Source organism: Cyprinus carpio, chromosome B14, assembly GCF_018340385.1.
Source record: "Cyprinus carpio isolate SPL01 chromosome B14, ASM1834038v1, whole genome shotgun sequence".
Lineage (NCBI taxonomy): Eukaryota > Metazoa > Chordata > Actinopteri > Cypriniformes > Cyprinidae > Cyprinus > Cyprinus carpio.
Window position 1 is genome coordinate 25310870 of NC_056610.1, and position 27492 is coordinate 25338361.

A 27492-nucleotide genomic window follows, 5' to 3' on the forward strand; every position below is an offset into this window, starting at 1 on the left:
ATAAATAAATAATTAGATTCAAATAAACAATAACTAAATAAACATACTAAACCAACAAACAAACAGATTAAAATAAATAAGTAAATAAATGTGTAACTAAAAATAATTAACTAATTAAATTAAAATGAGATTAAAGTTTTAATAAATTACTAATTAATTAATTACTAAATAAAAATAAATAAAAATGAGATTAAAATAAATAAATAATCAACATTAGATTAAATAATAAAGAAAATGTAATTATAATAATAATAATAATAATAATTATGTAACAATATTTTTTCCAAATAAACTTTTTTATATTTATTATTTATTACATTAGTGTTTCACAGTATAAATGGGGTCCTATACAAGAATAAATGTATTTGTAATTTTAGGATGGGGTTTCTCGTACGAGGATGATCATATTTGGGCCGGTGTGTTAAAGATTAAAAACCTCTGGTTATGTAATTTCATATGCGCCAGTACTGGAGTAATTACGCGTCTGCTCGGCTGCTGGGTGTTTTGTGTCATGGTGAGCTGGATCTTGTCCGCCGGGGTTCGCCGGGTGTCTTCTGTGCTCCGCCGGTTCTCCTCGGTGGTTTCCGCGGGCTCGGCTCGCTCCGGCTCCGGCTGTCAGGAGCGGCTCTGCCCGCCTCTGCTCTCCGGGGATGTGGATCGGTTCGGAGGCGTGACGGTGCGAGACTTTCCGCCGGACATCAGCGAGGACGAGTTCAGCGAGCTGCTGCGGGGTACAGGAGCGCAATACTCAACAAACATTAACATGAAATACGTAATAATGACGTCATGCATAAGTACAGTGCGGTTATGTATGTATGCATGTATTTATGTAGTAAAGCGCACGGCTGGTTTTCCGCAAATCATATCACAGAGTAGCACATTGATTTTTTTGAAACACATTGAAAATTGTTTGTTTGCATACAGATTACATTGCCATTCATTTGAATCTAATTAAAGTATATTTAAATTAAATATAATATATAGCTAATATAAGTTATATTAATATAATATATATAATATATATATATATATATATATATATATATATATATATATATATATATATATATATACTAATGTCTTAGTGTTTGGCTTATATCTGACCTTATCAATACTCATATAAGCACATCTGGATCAGTTAGAAATTGTTTTTAATATATTACACACACAATTTAATAAATAATGTTATTAATAATATTATTAATAATAATAATAATATTATTAATATCCCAAAGCTTTAAACTTAGCTTTTTTACAGGATAAACACAAATATATTATACATGCATCACCATTAAAAAATTTGGGAAGTTTTTTTATGTTTTTGAAAGAAGTCTCTTCCGCACACCAAGGCTGCATTTATTTGATCAAAAATACAGTAAAAACTGTGAAATATTATTAGAATGTAAACTAGCTGTTTTCTCTGTGAATTTATTTTAAACTGTAATTTATTTCTGTGATGCACAGCTGTATTTTCAGCATCATTACTCCAGTCTTCAGTGTCACATGATCTTCAGAAATCATTCTGATATGATGATCTGCTGCTCAAGAAACATTTCTGATCACAAATTTGAATGCATTTTTGATCAACTAAATGCAACCTTTACTGTCACTTTTGATACATTTAATGATTTATTGATGAATAAAAGTAATTTATTGATACTGATCCCAAACCTTTGAACTTAGTGCATATAATATAGAGTGTATAGACATGTTTCTCTCTCTATGTGTGTGTGTGTGTGTGTGTGTTAGTGTCTCTCAGTCGGTGGCGGTCAGATGGACGGGTCGCTGCATGGCTGCATGTTCCCATCGCTCTCAGCAGACTCTCTGCGGCCGCGGCGCATCTCGGCTTCAGCTTCCATCACGCTCGGAGAGACGAGGCCGTTCTCAGTCTGTGGCTCGGGCCGGGAGAAGACAGACTGCCTGCGTTCGCCACACATCAAGTAGGAGTCGCTGGTGAGCGCACAACGAGTATCTCACTGGTAAAGTGTTGGAGGAGTGTTGGGAATATTCATATGATGGAGGATATCATTTTGGGTGGAAGAGTAGAATATGGACTAAGGAGTATGGCATGGATGAGAAGATCTTCCGTCCTAATGTACCTCTCACTGATGCCCTTCCATGAAGAGTGCCTGAACCTTACTAGACAAGCCCAGAGATGAATAAATGTGACCCTAGAGCACAAAACCAGTCATAAGGGTCTTTTATTCATCTGAAGCTGAATAAATAATCTCTCCATTGATGTGTGGTTTGTTAGGAGGACAATATTTGTCTGAGATACAACTATTTGAAAATCTGGAATCTGAGGGAGCAAAAAAATCTAAATATTGAGAAAATCATCTTTAAAGTTGTTCAGATGTAGTTCTTAGCAATGCATATTACTAATCAAAAATTAAGTTCTGATATATTTACGGTAGGAAATTTACAAAATATCTTCATGGAACATAATCTTTACTTAATATCCTCATGATTTTTGGCATAAAAGAGAAATGTATAATTGTGACCCATACGATGTATTGTTGTCTATTTCTACAAATATACCTGTGCTACTTATGACTGCTTCTGTGCTGCAGGGACACAAATATATTTAATTAGTGCTCTGTATACCTGTATATCTAATTAACCTTTTCCTAAAACATCTTCATGCATCATTCCCTCCTCCTGACTAAATAATATAAAGATCATGTTCCATGAAGATGTTTTTACAGTTTCATACCGTAAATATATCAAAACTTAATTTTTGATTAGTAATATGCATTGCTAAGAACTTCACTTGAACAACTTTAAAGATGATTTTCTCAATATTTAGATTTTTTTGCTCCCTCAGATTCCAGATTTTCAAATAGTTGTATCTCAGACAAATATTGTCCTCCTAACAAACCACACATCAATGGAGAGATTATTTATTCAGCTTCAGATAATGCATAAACCTCAAATAAAAAAATAAAAAAACCCTTATGACTGGTTTTGTGGTCCAGGGTCACATATATGACTCAGGTTTCGGGTCCTTCACCAGCAGGCGGCGCCGCTCCTCCGGTCCGCGGTCAGAGCGCTGGACACAGACATGTCCAAACATGCCCAGAGAGACAGCATGAGCTCAGTCTGGCAGCCGCTGCGTGTTTGTGTTTGTGTTTGATTAAAGCCGAATGCTGTGAAGGTGAAATCCCACGTCGGGAATATTCTAGCAGTGAATAATCCGCCCGCATTTCCTTTCTGTACGACTTCCAAACCAACAGCCTCTCTGTGCTTTTATTTAGACCGTAGCAGGATTCATTGTTAAACATTATGGGACAATTTCTGAGCAGCAATAACGATCTCACAAAGTTATTTGTTGAGGATCATATTTGATCCATTCGGATGTTATGCCTCATATAGACCGTACGTGAGAAAATGGAGAAAAATAACAGCTCAGTTTTATTTTGCTGTTTGTGATGTAAATCAATGAGATCTTTATAACAGTAGAGCAGATCCTGACATAAAATGATCTGATTATCAGTCTGTGCTCTATATCTCCAGTAATGTGTCTCAGTGAGACGAGATGTAAATGATCCAAACATATAATGCAGTGATTGAGAGATGAAGAAATAAAGGCTCCTCAGAAGATGTGAGATGCAAAGTTTGATCATGTTCATCATTTACAGGAAATTTGTGTATCAAATATGATACAGTTTATAGGGTTAACACGTTAATCCACATTTTGTAAATTCTTAAATCACTCTTTGTTTATAATCTAGTGTAAAACAAAAAAGTTATAAATACAGTGTTGGCCAGAATTATTAGAACTCTAGTATTCTCAGCAGCTAAAAATGGTTTGAAGTCAGTTATTTCTATCTTCTGCTGTCGTGTGTCAGTAGATGATATCAGTTTACATTTACAAACATTCATTTAGCCATTAATTGTAATAATGCAGTGAGATGTTTGTGCTGCACACAGAGATGTGATCTGATCATCATCAGTCTGTCTGGAGTCACATGAAGAAACAGAACAAACTGAGACAGACTCAGTCCAGAAGAACTGTGTCTCCGAGACGCTGCAAGAAACCTTCCTGCAAAGCTCCTGAGAAACTCTATTTATGGCATTATTTTTGAAAGTATCCTCATTTTAGAGCATTTTTACACAAGTGCCTAAAACGTTTCACAGTAGTGTAGCTTTGCAGGAAGGTTTCTTGAAGCGTCTCGGAGACACAGTTCTTCTGGATTGAGAACCTCTGGTCAGTTTCTGTGATTTTAAGTAGCTCATGAATGGGGGGCTGTGTGTGTGTGTGTGTGTGTGTGTGTGTGTGTGTGTGTGTGTGCGCGTGTGTGTGCGCGTGTGTGTGTGTGTGACCGCATGTCGAGAGGAAGTTGAGATCCGGAGTGGGTCATATAAAACCACCCTCTCTCTCTCTCTCTCTCTCTCTCTCTCTCACTCTCTCACACACACACACACACACACACACACACACACTACAAACATTCCCTCTCAGTTATTCACGTCTGTTGTTTTTCTCGTTGATTCTGTGTAATCATGAATTATTGCTGTCTTGTTTAAAGGTGCTGTTGTGGACGAATCCAACGGCAAAGTCCTTGTTGTTCAGGACAGAAACAAGGTACAGAATCAATCTCACTTCTAACACTGGCATCTCTCATGTGTCTGATAAAAGGCTCTGTGCTGCTTAAAAACCCTAAATTATTTTAGTTTCATGTAAACAGTTTCAATCCTGTATTTTTAGGCGGCATGTAAACAAACATGCAGTCAAAGCCACACTGTTGTACCTGGAGCCTCGGTCCGCTGAGCTTCCTCTGCTGCTGATGTGTGTCTGGTGTAAACCCAGTGCAAAAGAAATAATGATTTAGTCAAATGTTTAAATTAAGACTTTAACCCCCAGTTATAGACCAGGCTTAAGCCTAGTCCCTGACTAAAATGTAAGTCTGAGCTGTTTCAACTGAAAGAAACATGCACTGGTTGATCTTAAAATATATATTTATTAAAATTACTTAAATGTCCAAACTGAACTATGGCCTAATCATGGCGTAGTCTAAGCCCTGTCTGTGAAACCAGGCCTAAATGTCGTAATTATAATATCCTAAGGCGTAATTATGACATGAGAATTTGAAATTATGGAACACTAAATCAAAATTATGACAAAGTGAAATTGACATACTAAGTCATAATAATGAGATATGTAAAAAAATTATGACAAAATGTCAATTATGGCATACTAAATCAATGAGATTATGGCATACTAAATCAATGAGATTATGGCATACTAAATCAATGAGATTATGGCATACTAAAACAAAATTATGTCAAAATTGTGTCAAAAAGTTAAATTATGACAGTCATAATTATGAGATAAAAATAAAAAAATATGGCACACTAAGTCAAAATGATGACAAAAAACTCAATTATTACATAAAAAGTGAGAGATTATGGCAAAAAGTGAAATTACGACAGTCATAATTATGAAATAAAAATGTCAAAATTACGGCAAAATGTCAATTATGAGATAAGTAACAAATCACAATTATGACGTAGGCCTGCTAAGTCAGTTACAAAATAAGTCAAAATTATGACAAAAAGTCGAAATTGACATACAAAGTCAGATATGGCAAAAGTCATAATTATGAGAGGAAAAAGTCATAGTTGAGATAAAAAGTTGAAATTGTGTCAAAAAGTGAAATTATGACTTTAAAAAATTCAAGGCAAAAAAAAAAAAAAGAAACTACTTATAATTTAAGATTTTTTATCTAATAATTATGACTTACCCACATGTTTTTATGTCTTGTGAGCACCGTTAGTTCTCATTCAACTCCTCTAACATTGATATTCACATTATTGTTGTTTCAAATCCAAGGAGTTTTTATTCATGCATTCAGATTTATGAATCTATCTGAAGGGAACTGTGTCTGAGAAATGGGATTTTCTTGTCATTTTACTAATAGTGTGGCCATCAGTAACTCTTCTGATGTCTGTTTACTTTAGCTGTACAGAAACAGCTCACAATGCATGTCTTATCAGATTGTTTAACGTTTATTTCTAGATTCCTAAACACACTGGTTTGTAGCACAAATAGTTTTATCGTTTACCGCACATTGTTATTCTTCTAGTTATATACTTATAGAGGCTAATGAATCACACATTCACAAAAAAACTAAACAAAAACGGTTTACTTCGCATTGCAAAATAAGATGGATGTAGCATACCACATAATCATTCATTAGGCTGAAATGTGAGATTTATTATTTTATAAACTGTTGTTAAAACAGTAGTTTTTAGTTTAGGATGTTGTCATATCGAAACACCTGAACAACATGTCGTTCTGTTCTAATATCAGACTTTTCTGAAACCATTTCAACTGTCGATTGCAAGAAATATTAATGGACTCGTGTTTGTTTTGTCTCCACTCAAATCAACTAAAAAAGAGCACCGTGAACATCCTGCTAAACCTCTTGTTTTCAGTTTCATGGACGAAAGAAACACTGCATGGTCAGTACAACAGACTTTTATAGGAAATGATGACAGAAGTTGTGATGATCCGAGTGATAATGAGTTCTGTGTAACCTCGTTAAGCGCCTGCCTCCAGCTCTCGAGAGCGTTTCCCAGTAAAACAAACAGCTGGGTTGAGCTCGGGCAGCTCTGGAATGGAAACTCAAAGGATTGTTTTATCCAGCAGCCAGCAGCTTTTATCTTGCGTCACGGCCCGCTTCAGTCGTCATTTACTGGTAGAATGGCCTGCGTGCTCAGGTTTAAAATATCTCTGGGAGTATCAGAGGTTGGACTGGAGCTCATTTTAGTCGAGTTATTTATCTTCGCGGAGCAGAAGGATCCACTCGTGGAGATGTTTCTCTACTGTGATTAAAACCCCTGCTGAGCGGTTCATCTTTCACCAGTGGAAAAACAATGACACATTGCAATGTGCTCTGATGCAATAAGATGAACTCCGTCGCAAACCCTAGTGAACCGCTTCACTGTCATAGACAGCATCCTGACTGAAATGAAACCTTATGAGGGACTGATGGACAGCAGCTCATGTGAATCTCAATGTTCTTCAGTTATCATTTCAATACTCTAATATGGAGAAAATGTAAATGGCGCTATTAGCTGAAATAGTCATTTAAAGGAATATTTCACCCTAATAATGAAAATGTGCTGTAAATGTGCTCACCCTCAAGTCATCCAAGATCAGGATGAGTTTGTTTCTTCATCAGGTTTGTAGAAATGTAGCATTGCATCAGTGTCTCAGCAATGGATGCTCTGCAGTGAATGGGTGCCGTCAGAATGAGAGTCCAAACAGCTGATAAAAACATCACAATAATCCACAAGTAATCCACAGCACTCCAGTCCATCAGTGAACATCTTGAGAAGACAAAAGATGAAACACATCCAGCATTAAGATGATTTTAACTAAAATACATAGAGTCCATAATCCATAATAACACTTCCTCCAGTGAAAAAGTGTTCTGGTGTGAATCAGGAGAGAAATCTGCACAGATCAAGCAGCGTTTAAACAGCTCTAAAACAAATATGTGGCTGGATTCTTATGTGAGAGACAACAGCAGATGTACTTTTTCACTGGAGGAAGTGTTATTATGGATTATGGACTCTATGTATTTGAGTTAAAAACATCTTAATGCTGGATGTGTTTCATCTTTTGTCTTCTCCAGATGTTCACTGATGGACTGGAGTGCTGTGGATTACTTGTGGATTATTGTGATGTTTTTATCAGCTGTTTGGACTCTTATTCTGACGGCACCCATTCACTGCAGAGGATGGATTGCTACATTTGCAGACGAGGGAGAATTGGATCCAAATGCAGTTAAAGTTTATCAAAGCAACAAAATCATAAAATGCATAAATCTGGGAACTAAAATCGTTCAAACCAATCCCAAATAACAGGAAACATAGAGAGCAAACCTAAATATACAAACAATGGATAAATTCTGACAAAGAATAGTGAAAACACAAGGGCTTAAATACACACAGCGTAATAGACTAACAAGAAACAGGTGAAAACAATCAGGAGTTAACAAGGAGAACATGAACAAGGAAACATGAACAAATCACTTTAACACTTCCTGTTTACTTTTTTTGCTAATTTATTTATAAAAATCGAATCTATTAAACAGTATGTAAGGCATTATGAGCTATAAATTGATAGTGTTTAGAAAACAATGCTATTTAAAGACATTAAATGTTTTAATTGTTGTTCAATTGTGAATTTGTTTTTCATTTGCGAGGCAGCAAATACAGAATTAAAATACACTCTTCAGACATAATTGCCCACAAAAATACTCATTGATTTTTATTGATAGTACAGAAGATTCTCATGGTCACAAACCTTTAAAGCTGTTACATTACACTGTATATATATTTTTTTTTCAACTGACCAAAAACCACTCAAGTAAGAATCAAAGTTTCATTCATAACTAGCAGCATTTTCTGTATTCTTTTAAAACTCAATATGGAAATACTGTGTACTGTCTCAAATCTAAACCCTATAAGACAACATTTTTATGAAAATATTTGAGATTGTGTTGATAGATATAAATAATATTTAGATCATCTGTGAACGTGGAATGAAAACGATAAAATAGCAGAAAGATAAAATGACTAATTTCCATAAAAATATATTTCTAAGAAATACAGCTAAAATAACATGCACGTGTTAAACATGACTTTTCTTTCCTTCTCAGACTACGAATGCTTGGAAGTTTCCCGGTGGTCTGTCAGATCTTGGAGAAAACATCGGTAAGGTTCGGATTCAGATCCAGAACTGATGTTAAACAATCACAACGGAACATTCCTGTACACAAGGTTAAATCACAGAAACTTGCATTTATAAAAACATCATCTAATATTTCAGACCCTCAAGACATTCAGTTACTAAAATACCCTTTTTAACTTCAAATAAAACTATACCTTCTCTGTCAATAAATGACTTGTATATAAACTAGATTATTGATCGATTACATCCTTGCATAGATCACAAAAGCTTTCTCCAAAAAAATAAATGTTCTGTATAAAAGTTCAGTAAATGACATTGTGTTCACAAGCGTACAATAAAAGATTTCAGTCTTTTTGCCTTTCTTATGTTTTATCCTACTCTGTGTTTCTCTAAATCTCATGATATAAGATACAGTATTAGTCAAACTGATTGTGTGAAAGTATTTAAAAACAGTTCACTCAAAAATTAAAATTTGAGAAAAAATGTACTCAGGCCATCCAAGATGTAGATGAGTTTGTTTCTTCATCAGATTTGTAGAAATGTAGCATTGCATCAGTGTCTCAGCAATGGATGCTCTGCAGTGAATGGGTGCCGTCAGGACTGGAGTGCTGTGGATTATTGTGATGTTTTTATCAGCTGTTTGGACTCTCATTCTGACGGCACCCATTCACTGCAGAGCATCCATTGCTGAGACACTGATGCAGTGCTACATTTCTACAAATCTGATGAAGAAACAAACTCATCCACAAATTGATCGGCCTGAGGGTGAGCAGAATTCAGCTATTTTTCATTCTTGGGTAAACTATTCTTTTAAAGTCTAATGTGGATTTATACCAACTAGGTTCCTGTTGCTGTGAAGCTGTGACAGTATTTAGTTGCCTCTGAGATTGGAGAGTTTATTTCGAATTATAAAGCGGATAGTTCTGGTCCTTGATTCTGATTGGTCGAGCCGCGTCCGAAGCTGTTGTAAATTACTCTACAAACACACACCGTTGTTTACTTCTGTGTGTTGCTCGGCAACCGCTTTTTTGGAACCACAGCTGTTTTTGAGGAACTACATTGTTTTGCGGAAAAATAATGTTTTTTTAATATCATACACTTTATTTGCTCTGTTTTATTTTATGAAACCTCACTACATATATGGAATAAATGTTGATAAAAGCAATAAAGCTCTGTGACGTGAGGTTTACAGTGAATTTATAACCACGGCTTCTTGGGGTTCATTGCTTTATTTCTCTATTCTAACTGGACGCTCTGTTTCAGGCGAGACGGCCGTCCGGGAGGTTTTTGAAGAAACCGGCGTCCGATCGCAGTTCTGTTCGCTGCTCAGTGTCCGTCAGCAGCACAATCATCCGGGAGCGTTCGGGATGTCCGACATGTACCTGATCTGCAGACTCAGCCCGCTCTCCTTCCGCATCGACTTCTGCACTCAAGAGTGTCTGCGCTGCGAATGGCTGGATCTGACTGAACTGGCCAAGACCAGCGAGACCACGCCGATCACCAGCCGCGTCGCCAGACTGCTGCTGTACGGACTGGAAAACGGCTTCCAGAACATCGACCTGACGATGGAGCAGATGCCGGCCGTTTACTCCGGCCGTTTCTATCAGCTCTACCACAGACGACTGCCAGAGACACCATAGAGCAACTCTGCACAAAACCATTTGCTTTGTTTTCAGTACAGTACCTTCTTTAATCAAGAGACATTTACTGGAGAAGCACAATGACTTCAGACTCGAGGCCTGGTTTCACAGACAGGGCTTAGACTAAGCCACAGTTCAATTCAGACATGTAAGTTGTTTTTATAAGTGTGCCTTAGAAAAAATATTACTGATGTCCATCTTGAGACAAATCAAAGACACTGATATTTTAAGATCAGTCAGTTCAAGTCTCTTTCAGCTGAAACAGCTCAGACTTACATTTTAGTCTGGGACTATAGGCTTAAGACTTGTCTGTGAAACTGGGGGCTAGTCTTGTTTTATGAGAAATGCATCAAAATTAAGTGAGTTTATGCTTAAAACCTAAAGTCAGTGGGGTCAGAAAAATAAACTTTATTAAAAGGGAAAAAACAAGATTTTTTCATTATTATTATTATTTATTATAATTAATGTTTTTTAAGCAAACTCTCTTGACTTTGATATTTTTTTCAGAAAACAAAACCTAATATTTAAGGTTATTCTGCATCTCTCAATGTGTCCTGATTAAAAAAAAAAAAAAAAAATTGTACCCATTAAAAAACAACAACAAAAATAATACAGATACTGTATTTGTACTTGAAAATAAGGCAAAAATACTTTTTTTGTTTTTTTTTGCAATGCACTCTTCAAAATAAAGGTCACATTTAGAACTGAAAATGCTTTAAATCTCATGAAGACTATCTTTAAAATACATATCTTAGAAATATTTGGGTCTTATTTTACCTAAAAATCAAAACCAAAATGTTTTGAATAATGAAAATGAAGCCTAGTTTTTGCATAAGTTACTTACTGTGACATGCAAAAAAATCTAATAAAAAATACATTATATAAAATGATATATATATATGTATTTGTAATTATTGGACATTTCTCTAAATGACGCTAAGAAGAAAAACCTGACTATGAAAAATTATCATAATTTTCTTTATTTTATGCATAACTTCTTCATGAGATTCACATTAGAATTTTTTTTAGGTTCTATAATGAATGGAGTATTTTTAAAAACTCTGAAGAGCCTGTATTTCCAAGAGTGTGTTGCAGATGGACCAGTTTTAGTTTCTGAACTTTATAATACGCTACCTCACATAATCTGCCTGGAGGTTTTGAGTTTTTAATCAAAGAAACTCTTCAGTTTCTGATTTCTCAAAATTACCTCAAAAAAAAAAAAAAAAAAAGACTGTTACTGTTAATCTTAGGCAGCAATGAATAAAGTTTTACGAAAAACATTCATGATGTACTATGAATCCCTTCATTAAAGCAAATCCCTTTCTTTCTCTAAATTACAGTATAGAAATATTGCGTATACGAGCTTTTTGCATAAAGGAGCAGCATTAAAGTAAACTCACATTTTGTAGCCAAACGAAAAACATTCCTGCGAGAAACAGTGCAGGTTTAGTGCAGATCAGTGAACTCTCCGAACCAACCCTACTGCCCTTGCTCGAGGGAATATAGTGAAATCAGAAAGTATTTAGGAAAGTTGGATCTGAGCTGGTACTGGAGGGATTTGGAGTCTCTTCTGAGGATATTGCTGGTATCTCTGACTGAACACGAACAAATAAACCCTGTAATGCTCTCCAAGTGCATCTGTTTGGGAAGCGTTCCTAGATAGAAGCGTTTTTTCCGGACGGGATGAGCTCATCGTGGCGTAAGGTTGGTTAGTCAGTGGTCAGTGGTCTGTCGCTCTCGCTCTGTGTTTGACAGCATCTCTCCTTCAGCACTTGGCTGACATGGGCAGAAACAGGATGGCCTTCTGGCCCGGGCTGGTCTTCGAACCCGATTTATACTGGCCTGTTCTCGTCAGAGCCACGTACCAGTCGGGGTACTTCCGGGATCGGTACGTGTTGTAGTTATTCGACTCCAGGTTCTCCAGGAAATAACATTCATCTGTTGTTCTCCTCTGAGAGAGAGAGAGAGAGAGAGAGAGAGAGAATGACAACATTAACACACATCACTGTAGCATACAAACAAATACTTCCTTAGTATTTTTGTCTTGATTTCTAGTATAAATATCTACAAATTCTTGAATCAGGATGCATTTACTGATGCATGACTTAAGATATCATGTCTTGTTTTCTGAAAATATTTGTTAGTTTTTACTTAAACCAGTAAAATATCTGCCAGTGTGGTGGGGAAAATAACCACAAATCTTAATTCAAAGGCTAAACAAGATTATTTTTCTCACTAGAAACAAGAAAAAAAAAATTGATGAGCCTTTTTGCAGTGTAAGCATTAAATACCATTTTTCACCACAAAAAAAAAAAAAAAAAAAATATATATATATATATATATATATATATATATATATAAAATCAGCTTAACTATTGTTACTGAAAAGTCTGAAAAGTTACAACATTTACACCTCATTGTAACTCAAATTATACATTGACCTGCATTTTAAACATTAAATACTTTTTTGTTTCCACTAGAAAATATAGTCCATGTAATAACTGGTGAAGTTTGAAAGTTTAATTGTGGTCATTAGTGATGTTACTTTTAAAAATAATGCATTACAATATTGCATTACTCTATGAAAAAGTAACTAATTGTGTTAATTAGTTACTTTTTATGGAAAGTAACAAATTACGTTACTTTTGCGCTACTTTTTGTCACCTGGGCTGGGCTTGCTTATTTTTTTTTTAATAAGAAAAAACCCTAAAGTTATATTCTTGGTGTCACGCTACGGTGAGATAAATACACGAAGAAGATGAAGATGAAAGCAAATATTATATATAAATGTCAGTGAATAAATGGGAAAACAAATCAACCTGCGTTACTTATTTGAAAAAGCAACTCCTATTTCATTTTAAATTTGAAAGTAATGCATTACTTTACTAGTTACTCAAAAAAGTAATCTGATTACGTTACTCGCATTACTTGTAACCCTCAACACTCATTAACACAACATTGTAGCTCAAATTGTACATTTACTTCTGTTTTGTAATTTTAACATTAATAAATACAAAATGTATCACAAGATATATAATCGGCATAACAACAGGTAAAAGTTTTGAAGTTTAATTGTCATTAGTCTTTCATTAATGCACATCATTGTAGCTCGAATTATACATTTACTTCTGTTTTGCATTTTTAGCATTAAAAGTAATATTTTTAGCACAAAACATAATCAGCTTAACAATAGATAGTTTTGAAGTTTGAAAAGTTTAATTAAGAGAACTTCATCTCATAATGACTATATTAACACACATTATTGTTGCTCAAATTGTACATTTACTTCTTTTTTAGCATTAAATACCATTTTTCCACACACACACACACACACACACACACACACACACACACACACACACACACACACACACACACACACAAAATAAATATATAATCAGCCTAACAAAAGACAGAAGTAAATAAACTTTTCAGTTTGAAAGGTTTAATTGAGACCTTCATTAACGAACATTAACATGCATCACTGTAGCTCAAATTGTACATTTATTCTGTTCTGCATTTTTAGCATTAAATATCTTATCTACGTGAACTAAACCTGGTGATCAAGTTCTCCAGCAAGATTTGATCTTACATCTCTGTGTTTCCAGATTTCCGATGCGCTCTCAGCTGTTTTCTTTCAGCTACAGCAGTGAAACTGTGCTGGACCATTTGTGTTTGTCATCTTTTATCCGCAACAACATGTGAAACACTGCCGTTTATTAGGAGAATATTCTCTTGAGCCGGACGTCTGGAAAGCGTCTCCTGACAGGAATGTGTGGCTGTTTTATGTGACCTCTGTGATGCTGACATGCTGCTCATGTTAAAGCCAACACTATGAGAAGTGTTTCAGATTAAAACAGGATGTTTAACAAGAGTAAATGTGTCTCTACGCTCGTAAAAATAATTGCCACTGATGGCCTCAGCAAGAACCTTTAATATCCGTGGAACCTTTCAAAAGTCCTTTACAGTGTAAAAACATTATTTATATTATTCAAATGTTCTTCACATTTCTAAAAATAAAAAAATGATTCTTACTTTGTATTTTTGTCTTCATTTTTTAGTGCAAATATTTAAACCTCTGGTGCTCTTGGGTTGAAAAATAGAAAAAAATTATTTGAAAAATTTTACACTATATATTTTTTTAAATTATAATATTTGTGCATTTTTCACAACAATAAACTTTTAACTTCCATATATATATATATATATATATATATATATATTTTTTTTTTTACATTTTTCACTGCGGCAATAATCTGCCAAATATCTTCTTCATAAATAGTGATAAAATTTCAGAAGAAAATTTTCAGGTCTATGCTCAAAGAGTGGCTACCAGGTAAAAAATATATTATAATTACGGCATAAATATAATTTAGTACCATAAAATCCCTTAAAAATACAAAATATTAAATAAAAACCATTATCAAAGTAAACAATAGTACTTTAATTTCATTTAAGTTAAAAAAAAATGCTAATTTCTGACTGCCACATGAGCAGCACCAGAGGATCAAGATGTATTTACTTGAGAAGCAAAGGGTCTTAAGATCTTAAGCAAAAAAAAAATAATAATAATAATAATAATAAAGTTAAAAGATCTTAAGTCTTGTTTTCTGGAAAAAAAAAGTCTACCAAAATTAAATGAGTTTAGGCTTTAAAAAAAACATGGTAACACTTTAGAATAGGTAACACTTGTTAACTATTAACTACGACTTTTTTTACGACTCAATAAATTCTTAATTAATAGTTAGTAAGGTAGTTGTTAGGTTTAGGTATTGGGGAGGATTAGGGATGTAGAATAAGGCATTAATATGTGCTTAATTAGTACTAATACATGGCTAATAATCTAGTAATATGCATGCTAATAAGCAAATAATAGGTGTGACTAAAATAAAGTGTTACCAAATACGGATCTGCCAATGGGGTCAGAAAAATAAACTTAATCCAAAAGGAAAACAATTTTTTTTTCTCACCTCATAAATGTAAACTACTGCATATTACCATCCAGCTCTAATCTGCTAAATACATGAATAAATTAATATACTGATTTGATAGGTTACAGATTACAAGTTGCCCTATTTAAAATGTAATAAGTAGTGTAACTATTTCAATTACATAATTAAAGTAATGTAACTGATTACTTTTGATTACTTTTAAATTTCTAATAAATGTTTTAACCTGTTAATCATTTTGAAACATGTAAAGCAGGCACTTGAATTAAGATTTTAATCATTTCATTTTAAAGCACAGCCACAACAAAATCAGACTTACTTTGAGATCATTCTGAGATGACGCTTGGTGACTTTTGTCACATTAGCAATATGAACACACAAACAAATCATGGACATTAATCAGATATGTTAAAGGATAAAAAAAAAAAAAAAGTCACACTTGACTTCTTCGCGGTCAAAAATGACCGACATAGGAAATGAATGGAAAATATGAAAAAAAATTTTTTAATTAATTTCTGTTCTGAAGTTTTATTAACATTTATTGAACTACATTGAATAAAATATTAATTACAAAATGTTTGTATAAAGTGTTTTGGATCATCACTATCCATTCCTTATTTAGTTAGATTTTTTAATGATCAAATACTGAGTAACAAAAATGCTTTCTATGTGTTCCCTCTCTAACAAGATTTTAATGTTTGACTGTAATCATAATGTAAAACCTGATACTTATCTAACCAAAAATATCTACACCTTGACAAAAAGTAGTCTTTTAGAATGTCTAGATATATATCTAAATGCAAAACCTAAAAAAATTAGAAATTATGTCTAAAAGACAACGGGAATCCAAAAGCCTCTCTATAAGGTGCTAATACGAGACATTTTTATTTTTTAATGCCTCCAGATGGCCCAATTCTCACTTCAAAATAAAATTATTTTAAATGCCTTCACTCTATTTTAATGTGAAATATTGCATTTATTAAAAAATAGTAAAGAAATAAATATATATATTAATTCTAATGGAGAAAATATCTCATTAAAATTGTAGAAATATTGCATAATTTCATAAAATTCCCTCAAATTCATAAATAATAATCAAAAAATATTATTGAACTATGTTACATTGATTTTCCTGAAAAAAAAAAAGAAGAAAAAAAGTTACATTTCAAGGCTTCGGTCACTTTTGACCATGAAGGAGGCTAAACGAAGAGGGCCAGAGGGTTAATGAGGTAAAGGCCGAGAGCTGTTAGATGATGAGAGCGTCTCACCGTTCCAAACAGTCGTCCGTCCGCGCTCATGGCGAGGTAACGGTTCGCGCAGATCCCTTTGATCACCACTTCACCGACGGCCGTGGCCTGGAGCTGCAGCCGAACTGTGAGAGATCACACACACACACAAACTCTTAGTCAAAGTGCATACTCTGTTCCGTAGTACCGGGTCGATCTGGAAACACAGCTGCTTTCAAATGCTCCCTTGTTTGTGTGCACACTTTGAGAAGTGCATCAATGGTTTCTATTTACAACTGCTGCGCCCCAATTCAACTACTTATACTATATGCCCTAAAGTATGTACTCTTTTTTTGAAGAAAAGGTACATACTTTTGAGTATGTAGCAGAATAGTAGGCAAGCTTTGGGACACAATACTTCATCATAACTATGCTATGTTGCTTAGTTACGTGCATTCTGTCACCGTTTAAACTAAACTGTCAATCATCTTCTCACGGTTAACAAAATCCATATTTTGTTTAATTTCATCTCCTATCGCAGTGGTTCTCAAACTTTTTATACCAAATACCACCTTAGAAAATATTGTCTCTCCAAGTTGCACCATAATGACCAACATTAAAATACAGTAGCGTAGTAGGCCTAACTATTCAGCTACAGCTCAAAAATGAGACGTTTTATTCCTAATAAGATATTTATTGTTATCAGCCACTTTAACATTTTACAGTAAATACACCGTTTGAACTTTAACACTGCACAGTGCTTACATACAGGTAAATAAAAAAAATTAAATCATGATTAAAATAAAATGTGTTCTAACCATCCGGGAATCTTTGGCATACTCTTTTCAACATACTATGATTCAGGACATACTAATTCTATTTTTGAATACTATTTAGGAAGGATAGTATGCAAATTTGGATGCAGCATAGGCCTACATGTTTTGCCAAGTTGAGAATTGTAGCCAATCACAGAGGTTTCTGTTGAGCGTGTGAACGTGATGTCCAATCAGAGGCGTTTAAGTCAGAATCCGCTCAGCTCTCCAGTTTGTACCGTTTCGCTATAAACCACGCTATAAAAGTACAAAAAATAAGAGATAGTATATAAATAAAAATTTTTATATTAGTGCTGCAAATGATTAATCGCAATTAATCGCATCCAAAATAAAAGTTTTTGTTTACATAATATATGCATAATATATAAATTCACACACATACAGTATATATTTAGAAAATATTTACATGTATATACATTTATATTACTTTTATTTAATATATAAACATAACATATTTTCTTAAATATTTACATGCATGTGTTTGTATTTATATATACATAATTAATATACATAGTACACATTCGTATATTATGTAAACAAGAAAAAATATTTTGGATGCGCTTAATCGTTTGACAGCAATATTTTATACACATAGCTAACATGTGGTTCGTTGTGCAGTATAGACAGACGTTTTCACTCACTGTGGGTGAACTGGAGTGATATCTTCTTCATTAATTATAAAGATGTCAATACATGTTGATAATTACATTTAAAAATGTGAAGCCTTTCTGCAGGTAGTACCAAATACCGGCTCGTTCCGAAACGCTCTGTGAAGAGCATCAACGGTTTCTATTTACAGCGTGTTTTGAAGCTTTGAGCATTGTAGCCAATCACAGACGTGTTTATGACTTTGTGAATGTGATGGCCAATCAGAGGCGTGTGAATCAGAATACGCACTGCACACTTGCTAGTCGTTCTGCTATAGTCAACAAAGTATAACAGTGTTAATAAGAGATTAATTGTGCAATATAGACAGATTTTTATGAGTTTTCACTCAGTAAGCTTGTGCTGCAGCTGAACTGAAGTGATGTCAGCTTCACTGATTATAAAGGAAGTGGTCTTTGCTCGAGTTCTGTGCATATAACCACTCATAATTTAACTAAATGTTTTATTTTTCATGATGCTAAGTACACACTGCTAAGTTTTGGGAGTGAAGACAGTCTTAAAATGTGGCAATGACTCTGAAAGTGCAATGTCTGATATTGCAACTAATTCCATTGCATAAAAATAAATTATAATAATAAATTCCATAGCAACAGAAAAAAAACAATGTGTCAAAATAGAACTGTGCGTTAAGTCTTGCAGTGTAAGTGCAAAGATAGATAGATAGATAGATAGATAGATAGATAGATAGATAGATAGATCTGCATCAGAAATGCATGAGTTTCTTTATTGTTCTTTGCAGATTCAAAAGGTTTCAGAGATGATTTTCTAAGCCCAGGTTTGTTCAGTGTTGTGCTGCTGTGATGAAACAGTCTGTTTGGATGCTTGTATTGGGATCAGATTAAAGCAGAGACGCTCAGGTCATGACATGACGAGAAAGCGTGTGTGATTAATGAGTTTGTCGTTAGCTGATGAGTGGCGTCATTCATGCAGTGTTTATGTCTACAGCAGCCCTGACTAATGCCATGAGAGACAGACACGCTCAAAACACCAACACGGTGTGTTTCGAACTACTGTACCGTATTTCAGGTTCAGATTTGTCCCAAAAAGAGAGTTAAATCTGACAGAACTTCCATTTGAAGACACTGAGAAATGTCTTCATTTGTAAAAATGACATATGCATAATACACTTTATTTATATGCATCATATTTGCAATGGAAGTCTGTGTGTTAAAGCATTCGAGACTTAATAAACTGATAACACTATATGGTTCAATATATTAACATTAATTAAACTGAACTATGAAACATACTTCTGAAGCATTTAGTTAATGTTCAACATTACCAACACATATTTAAAATCAGAATTTGCATCGGTGTATATTATTAATTGAACCAGAGCTGACATGAAAAAACAGCAAACCGTTGTATTATTTATCAAAGCTAACAAAGATTAATAAATACTGTAACAGATGTATTGCTCACTGTTAGTTAATGCATTATTTTTTGCATTATTGTAAATGGTTACCACTTACCATCAAAGGTTTCTACAGTAACAAATCTTGTTGATTATCCTCAGAAATTATGTAAACTATGTAAAGAGAGACAATCACAGAGGTTCAGCTCAGAATAAATGAAGCGTGAGGTGGGCGGGGTTTGTCAAATGTCACTCAACAGTTGCCCTTAACAACAGGGTTTTTAAACCTTAACCTTGAGACTAAACTGAAGAGATCATTGTTTCAGTTTCTATTTTGACTAAACTGAACTTGGAATAAAGAGAATATTTACTCTTCATTGACACACTCACTAGTCTTTGTTTCAATATGTTGAAAAGGAAATCCATGATGTAATACTTTTCAAAACTGAACACAATTATAATCTGTGAATTTCTGAACAATGTACGTTCATTTATTTATTAAAGAAACATAACCTTAGGAAAAGTCAAAAGATCACTTTTTTCATCTGAAAGTGAAAGTTTATGCAAGTAAAAGCTATTTATTCTGTTTGAAAACTTTTCAGAGTGACGTTGTTTTGGACTGTTTTTGAGCAATCACAAGTGATAAATTCACAGGGATTTAATTAAACTCCATTCATTACTGGTAATGCTCAATATATGTTCTAATACTGCACATTTCATACAATGATATTTAAATAAAACTTCTCATCAATATTGAAAAATATATAGATATATTTAACATTATAGTTTTGTGTGTGTGTGTGGTTTGTGTCTAATTTGACATTTCAATTTAAAGAATTACAAATTTTTAATGATTAAATAAGGCGTAAGTGCAGTGGCAAGACTTTGCATTTTTTCACATTCACTCATTAATGAGAAATTTCTGATCAGCTACAATATGGTTTTAGCTGAAAAATGAGCTAGGTCTCATGAAAATGCGTATAAATAGTACGCCAAATACAAACAGAAAATCGTTCTGTTGATGCATATGATACGCATCTGATCCTAATCCAACTCATTGAGTATCATATCCACGCCAAAGTCAATTTCTGCGTATAAATAATACGCCAAATCCAAACATTAACTCGTGCTACTGATGCGCACTTTCATGAGATCGGGTTAAAAATAAGCTACTAAGTAACAACTGGCTCCAAACAGACGCTGAATGTGAAACAGTGTTCAGATGGTGAACGCGTTATTAAAGACCAGACCGCTCTGAATGAACGTTACTGGAAGAACTTTAGTTCATAACTTTGAGAGAGAACCCAAACGTTCTGAGAACATTAGAGACGCTTTCTGAACTCAGAGACTGAAGGTGGACCTGGAAATCTGACATCATCATCATCATCATCATCATCATCAGGGCCTGATTTTCATCTGTGCTCCACATCCGACGCATAAAGAGTCTTTGTAGGCTCTGGATCGTCTGTTTTTCCACGGAACAAGAACGGAACAAATGCACTCACTGTGTGGGTCGCTCTTCTCGCGGATGCCGTCCACTCGACCGTCGGGATGGATCCGGAGGAAGAAGCCGCCGTTCTTGCAGTACAGCCGCTTGGGCTCCTTGAAGTTCACCGGAGGAAAGCCTCCGCTGGCGCCGTCCTCCGGTAAAGCGGGGAGCGTGGTGATTCCTCCCGCCGCCATCTCGGTCTCCGGAGCCCCTCCGCGGCCTCCCCGCGCCTCCTCCCCCGTCTCTCCCGTCTCCCTCCGCCGCTCCGCGGAGCCACGGAGCCTCATTACAGCGCGGAGAAACTCTTCAAGCTGAAGGACACTGTGTCTCCGACCGCAGAAAGAGAGCGGATCTGCGCTGAAGATGGTTTCTCTCTCTCTCTCTCTCTCTCTCTCTCTCTCTCTCACTCACCGCATTATTCAATCAACATAGCAGAGAGAGAGAGAGAGAGGAAACTAGTCCTGTCCCAAAGCATCTCACTCACAAATACACAGCAAAATGTGTTTATGACCAGTGAGCCCAAAATTATTTAAGACACATTCCCAGCACCATTCCTGATGCTGATACAAAGATATGTTGTTATGTGCATGCCTTTGCTATTTAGTTTATTATCTTTATTATTTTTACATGACTTTTTATTTTTAGTTAGTTGCTAAGGCAAAATATGTTTTTCATCTAATGTTTGTATTTCATTTTAGTTTAATTTCGATACCAGAAATTATATGTATTTATTTCAGTTTTTACAGGTTAATTTTTAGTTAATTTTAGCAATTAGTTTATGATATGATAATGATATGATAATAGCACTTTATTATAGTATATAGACGAGTCTGAATGTTTTCTTGCATGACAGTATCAGCAAATTTTTAGTGTAATATTTAGGCCTATTTTTCATTTTAGCTTTATTTCAGTCACCAAAATGATTTTTGATAGTTTAGTTTTTATGTGTTTTCATTCATTCATTCATTCATTCATATACAGTAGTCAACATTTGAAGTGGATCAAAACCTTACATCAAAGTTGTCCTAAAACCTAAAACGCGTTCTTGTCTTACCACAACTTTGATTACCTTTTTTTATCCATTTCAAATCTTGATTACTATATTCCAATATAGCTTTATTTTATTTCAGTTTTAGTGATTTTAGTACAACTCATTTCAGTTGTTTTTAAGGTTACGTTTTCAATGTAATATATTTAATTTGAGCTTAATTTCAATGACCAAAAACAATGTTAATAGTTTAAGTTTTAGTAAGTTTGTTATGTGCTTTTTTTCATTTTAATTAGTTAAATATTTGTATTTAGCTTTATTTTATTTCTGTTTTAGTTTTAGCAACTAAAATGTCTACAACTGAAATAAAAATATAAAATGATACAATATAAATAAAAGTTTTGTAAATAATTGTAAATTTAACATTTACAGTGGATTTCAAACCTTCATATATATATATATATATATATAATATATTATATATATATATATATATATATATATATATAATTTAAATGCGAGTGAAATATGTTGTTGATGTGGTCTGGGATGAGGAAGAGACTCTGTAGCTCACTGTAAACATGTGGCTCCAATCCTCACAACAGGCCACAAGCACTTCCTGTAAGATCTCTTTGATATCTCAGTTGTTTCTCCGAGATGGCATGCAATTAAATGAAGGATAAGATGAAATGTTTCTCAGATGTTTCTCCTGCAGTGATCACACATGAGATTCAGAGATTCAGAGAATATCTCTACAATGTCATCCACTGCTCGGATACAACGGTCAGAGATCTTGATCTGAGCTTATGATCAGAGCTGTTCCACACTCCTTTTATCCCTCTGTAGACGTTATACTAGATGACCTCCGGTGACCTTCCAGGAGAAAAGCCCTTCCACACGTCACAGTGGTTTCTCATCACGGATCTCCAGTTATAGAGAGAAGAGCATCTGGGTTCAGAGGAGCGTTCGAGGGATTCCCATCACTGACCACATCACGTCTGTGAGCGAATGGAGAGCTGTGCTCTCGCTCCATCTGCTTTTATGATAAAATAAAGAATAACCCGATGACAAGCCACAGTGACGCTCTAAAAGCTTCCATCCTCCCTCACGCAAAACCAGCAGAAAACCAGCTTCAGTTTTAGCTCAAACACAGCACGTGTCTGTCTTCAGACCGCTCATTACAAACCCTACAGCCCACACACACACACACACACACACACACACACACACACACACACTCAAACACACACACACAGTCACACACACACACACAGACCCACACCCACACACATAACCCAAAAAGAAACACCCCCACCCAAAAAGAAAAGAAAGAAAAAGAAAGAAAAGAAAGAAGAAAGAAAGAAAGAAAGAAAGAAAGAAAGAAAGAAAGAAAGAAAGAAAGAAAGAAAGAAGACATTAAATAAGATGCCTGGCTTGGCTTTCAGCTGAAATTGCAGCTAGTTGTCTTTGGAATAATTATTAATAAATTTCATAATAAATTTTCTGCTAAGATTTTATATTTCAATATAATTCAGCAGAAATGGGCAGTGTGCCATCACCTTGATTTGAATGTGCTTTTATCAGTTTTGAAAGTTGAAAAATGTGCTGAAAATGTATAGCGTTTTGTAGATTTTGGAGTATGAATGACAAAAGAGTTTGTGGATTTTGAAAATGTGGTCATTGCATACATTTTGTCTGAAAACAGTGAAAATGATTCACAGTTTGGTCTGCATGGACTTCTGAATCACTGAATGTGTGAACAGTTTTAAAAATGTGGCTTCAGTATTGAACAATGCCTGTTAGCAATTGAAAAATAAAATAAAAATAAACTGATGTTTTTTTTGTTTTTTTTTTAAATTAAATTAAAAATATAATAATACAAATAATACAAATACAAATTAAATAATGAATTTAAATATAATAATAAAAATAAATAAATAAAATAATAATACAAATACAAATTAAACTGATAATAATAATAATAATAATAACAATTATACAAAATCATGAAATAAACAGTTTGTGTTAGACAAAACACATTTGAAGTGAATCAACAGGTAAACAACATAGACAATATATTTTATTAAAACAAAAAAATATTATGAAAGTATCAAAATCTGATTCTAAAAACATGCACATTTTATTATTAATAATAATAATACTATTTAAAATAATAGAATAATAACAAATTAATTTATTTAAAATAATATTTTACTAAAAAAAATAAAGCGTGGATTAAAGAGTTTCTTCCTCAAAGCTGTCCGCACTAATCAGAAGCGCACTGCGTACTAAGTCTGTAGTACACTGGTGAGCGGCGGCCTCTGGCGGCGGGACAATGAACTCCGGACTGTAGTTTATTCTTAAGGGTGATTGCGTAATTTCCGCTATTAGTCCTTCACCGAGCCGCTGCTGTGACTCGTGACTGTCAGAGAGCATCCTGGCGTGAGTTTATTAATCCTCATAAACTCACAGAAATAACTGCAGACATGTGGAGGATTCAGAGTCTAGTGGGCAGAGAAACACTCACGAGCTGCGATACACTGTTACATCGATATAATACATTAATACACTGTTACATCAATACTGTTACATCGCTATGATACATTAATACACTGTTACATCAATACTTTAACATCAATATGATACATTAATACACTGTTACATCGATATAATACATTAATACACTGTTACATCAATACTGTTACATCAGTATGATACATTAATACACTGTTACATCAATACTGTTACATCAGTATGATACATTAATACACTGTTACATCGATACTGTTACATCAGTATGATACATTTGATAATTTTCCGCACATCAAAACTGCACTGGTCAGAATAAGAATAAAAACAGATAAGTTGCATGGGTGTACTGGTTTATTTTTTATTAAACAAAGTAATAGTAATACTAATTATTACTTCTCTTCTGTGTTTATTATGACTTTATATGTAAAGTCATAAATATATTAAATGTAATGTAAATATAATTATAGAAATATAGAAAATATTTTATTTATTAAAAATCTAAAAAAATACATCGTAAATGTAAATATAATTGTAAAAATTACTACAAAAAATGCTACAATATCATATTCAAATAAAAAGATCTAAATATATAAATTATGATAAGAATATAAAAAGCAAATTTGATGAAATATAACAAATATAAAACTAAAAATATGTTGTACATTTAAATACATTTAAAATATAATAAGAAAAATATTATATATATATATAGGATATATATATATATATATATATATATATATATATATATAATATATATATATATATATATATATATATATAAAAATCTAAATGGCCAATTTAAATATGTAAAATATAATAAAAAATATTTAAAATATTATATATTGACTAGTGTAATTTTAACTTTGATACAGTACCTTGAAAAATATAGATTTTTTTACACTATTTTTGATAGAACAGGGAATTTACTTTGCTCTTTAAGATGAAATACTACCATTTATCATTGTTTATTCGGGCCATCAGAATATATTTAAGTAGAATATTTTGGAATATAGCTGTTTGCAAGATTGTTTACAAGAAAAAGAGCTGTTCCACACTATTGAAAAATATATAATTAGTTTTTTATTGGACCGCATCAATATAATATAAACATTTAACTCTAAAATGTTAACTCTAAATTGTATGTAATCTTGGTTTCAAACTGTCCTGTGGAGGTCACATGGTGTCATTTTCTTGTTTTCTATGTTATTCAGACATTGTTTATATGATTATATTAAAACATTAAGCTCACATATTCATTCAGAAGCAGAAGAATTATTGTTTGTCAAGAATTTACAACAAAACCATTTAATTGGCACCGTTTTACTGCTAAATTAATCACATGTGCCAAAGGTTTCATTAACATGTGCCTTAATCAGATGTGTGCAGTTCATGGAAAGCCAGTGGTGTTTTGTCATGAGCCTAAATATCAGAGCCAGCTTTGTGTTTTTGCCTTTCATTATCATTATGAGGTTCAGTGAGTGTCATTTCACGCTAAAGCACTGTAAAACAAATGTAAAAATACATTTTAGGAAAAAAAAAAATTAGTGAACATTGTAGGAAACATTTTTGTAACCTTTAAATAACGTTCTAATCATGTTAAGAAAACTGGACATTTCAGTGTTCCTAAAATATATTAAAATTAAAGTTAAAATAACGTTATATTTAGCATAAAAAGCTAATAGAGCACTCACTGTAAGAAAGGTTTTTGTAACCTTTTAATAACTTCATAATCGTGATAAGAAAACTGGACATCTCAGTGTTTTAGAAACATTTCAAAACAATATTCCCACTACATTTTTAAAACCTAAATGTGTTACCTGGGTATATTTTATTGAAGTGAATTTACCAAAAATATGAGATGTTTGTTTTAGAATGTTTTAAATTCATATGTGTAGTGTCCGTTTAAATAAACCCTGTAAGTACCATTAATCTATGCATTTCAATAACAAAAAAATAAATATTTAGTCGACGCTCAATCCATCCAATCATTCTACGTGCCTCATGAATATTAAATCAGTTTCTAGACGCTCTAGGAAACTCGCGACGCGATGACAGAGAAACCTGATTAATATTCATGTAGTACCTTGCGCTCGGCGCTTTGATTGGTCAGTGTGAGCGCACACAGAGACAGCGGCGCGGGGCGCATGCGCAGAGAGGCGCGCATACTGTACGCGGTGCGGAGAGCAGAGGAGCGGTCTCAGATTGCGGGCGTCTGGGCTTTAAAAGCGGGCGTCTCCTCGCGGCTCCGCATCAGCATCTTCCGGCGAGAGAACAGCGGAGCAAGCTGGTAAGTGACAGTGTCTGGACGCATGACGTCATGCTCTCACACACACATTATTGATAATTCCGATTGATTTGATGCATCTTCGGTGCTGCAACTTCATAGAATTGATGCGTGCATTGAGTTTGTTATGCACAGGATGCGCGTGACGAGAGCGTGACTTGACACTTCTCGCTGTCACATCAATGCAATGCAGGAATAATGTGTAATAATGTTGTTTAATGATGCTGCTGCATGGAGCATTTGTTGCAGGATGTGTGTTTAAGTTCAGATGTGCGTCATGCATCGCACAGAATGTGTTGGGCCGATCAGAAGCGATCTGTCATGATCAGGAGGACAAACAACTTCTGTGCATCATGATGTCATGGCTGGATTTCCATCAAACTTTGAAAAAATTGACTTATTTTAAAGACTTAAAATGCAAGGCTTAACAGCACAAATATTTATGACATTTCTATTGATTGTGTATTGCATATAGGATTATAATCAAAGAGCTGTATAGTGTCTTTTACTATATTATGCATTATTGAGTCCTCCTTTTTTCTAGTAGGCTATATCTAATTTCAAATCTTATTGCATGTATGATTTGTAATCAGTCAGAATATGCAATTATTGCAGTACTATACTGTAATAAAGTTAGTAGATCTTGCATTCTTGATGGTATATCTTATTTCAGATTTTATTGCATATAATATATGCATTTATTGTTGTGCTTTTATTATTGTTCTATACTGTTCTAATGCCTTGAGTGTAAGAAAGGCGCATTACAAATAAAATGTATTATTATTATTATTATTATTATTATAGGATTAATCAAATAGTAGTAT

At 33.9% G+C, this 27492-nt stretch overlaps 3 protein-coding genes across 4 annotated transcripts in view; 2 read left to right on the plus strand and 1 right to left on the minus strand.

The window, feature by feature from the left end:
- The first annotated feature begins 461 nt into the window (after positions 1-461).
- LOC109065690 (nucleoside diphosphate-linked moiety X motif 6-like) lies at positions 462-10689 on the plus strand. Its single transcript, XM_042738725.1, has 5 exons — positions 462-731; positions 1750-1953; positions 4530-4585; positions 8673-8727; positions 9968-10689. Exons 1-5 carry the CDS (start codon positions 512-514, stop codon positions 10342-10344), a joined length of 912 nt encoding a protein of 303 aa, XP_042594659.1. The 5' UTR covers positions 462-511; the 3' UTR covers positions 10345-10689.
- Positions 10690-10733: 44 nt separating this feature from the next.
- On the minus strand, positions 10734-21259 carry LOC109065695 (fibroblast growth factor 2-like). Its single transcript, XM_042738726.1, has 3 exons — positions 20878-21259; positions 16562-16665; positions 10734-12295 (listed from the first exon to the last, which is right to left on the minus strand). Exons 1-3 carry the CDS (start codon positions 21146-21148, stop codon positions 12110-12112), a joined length of 561 nt encoding a protein of 186 aa, XP_042594660.1. The 5' UTR covers positions 21149-21259; the 3' UTR covers positions 10734-12109.
- Positions 21260-26522: 5263 nt separating this feature from the next.
- LOC109049728 (amyloid-beta A4 precursor protein-binding family B member 2-like) overlaps positions 26523-27492 on the plus strand; it is a 28164-nt gene continuing 27194 nt past the window's right edge. For both annotated transcript variants that reach the window (XM_042738727.1, XM_042738728.1), the window contains exon 1: positions 26523-26671. The gene's annotated coding sequence lies outside the window, so the exon portion shown is untranslated. The remainder of the gene's footprint in view (positions 26672-27492) is intronic.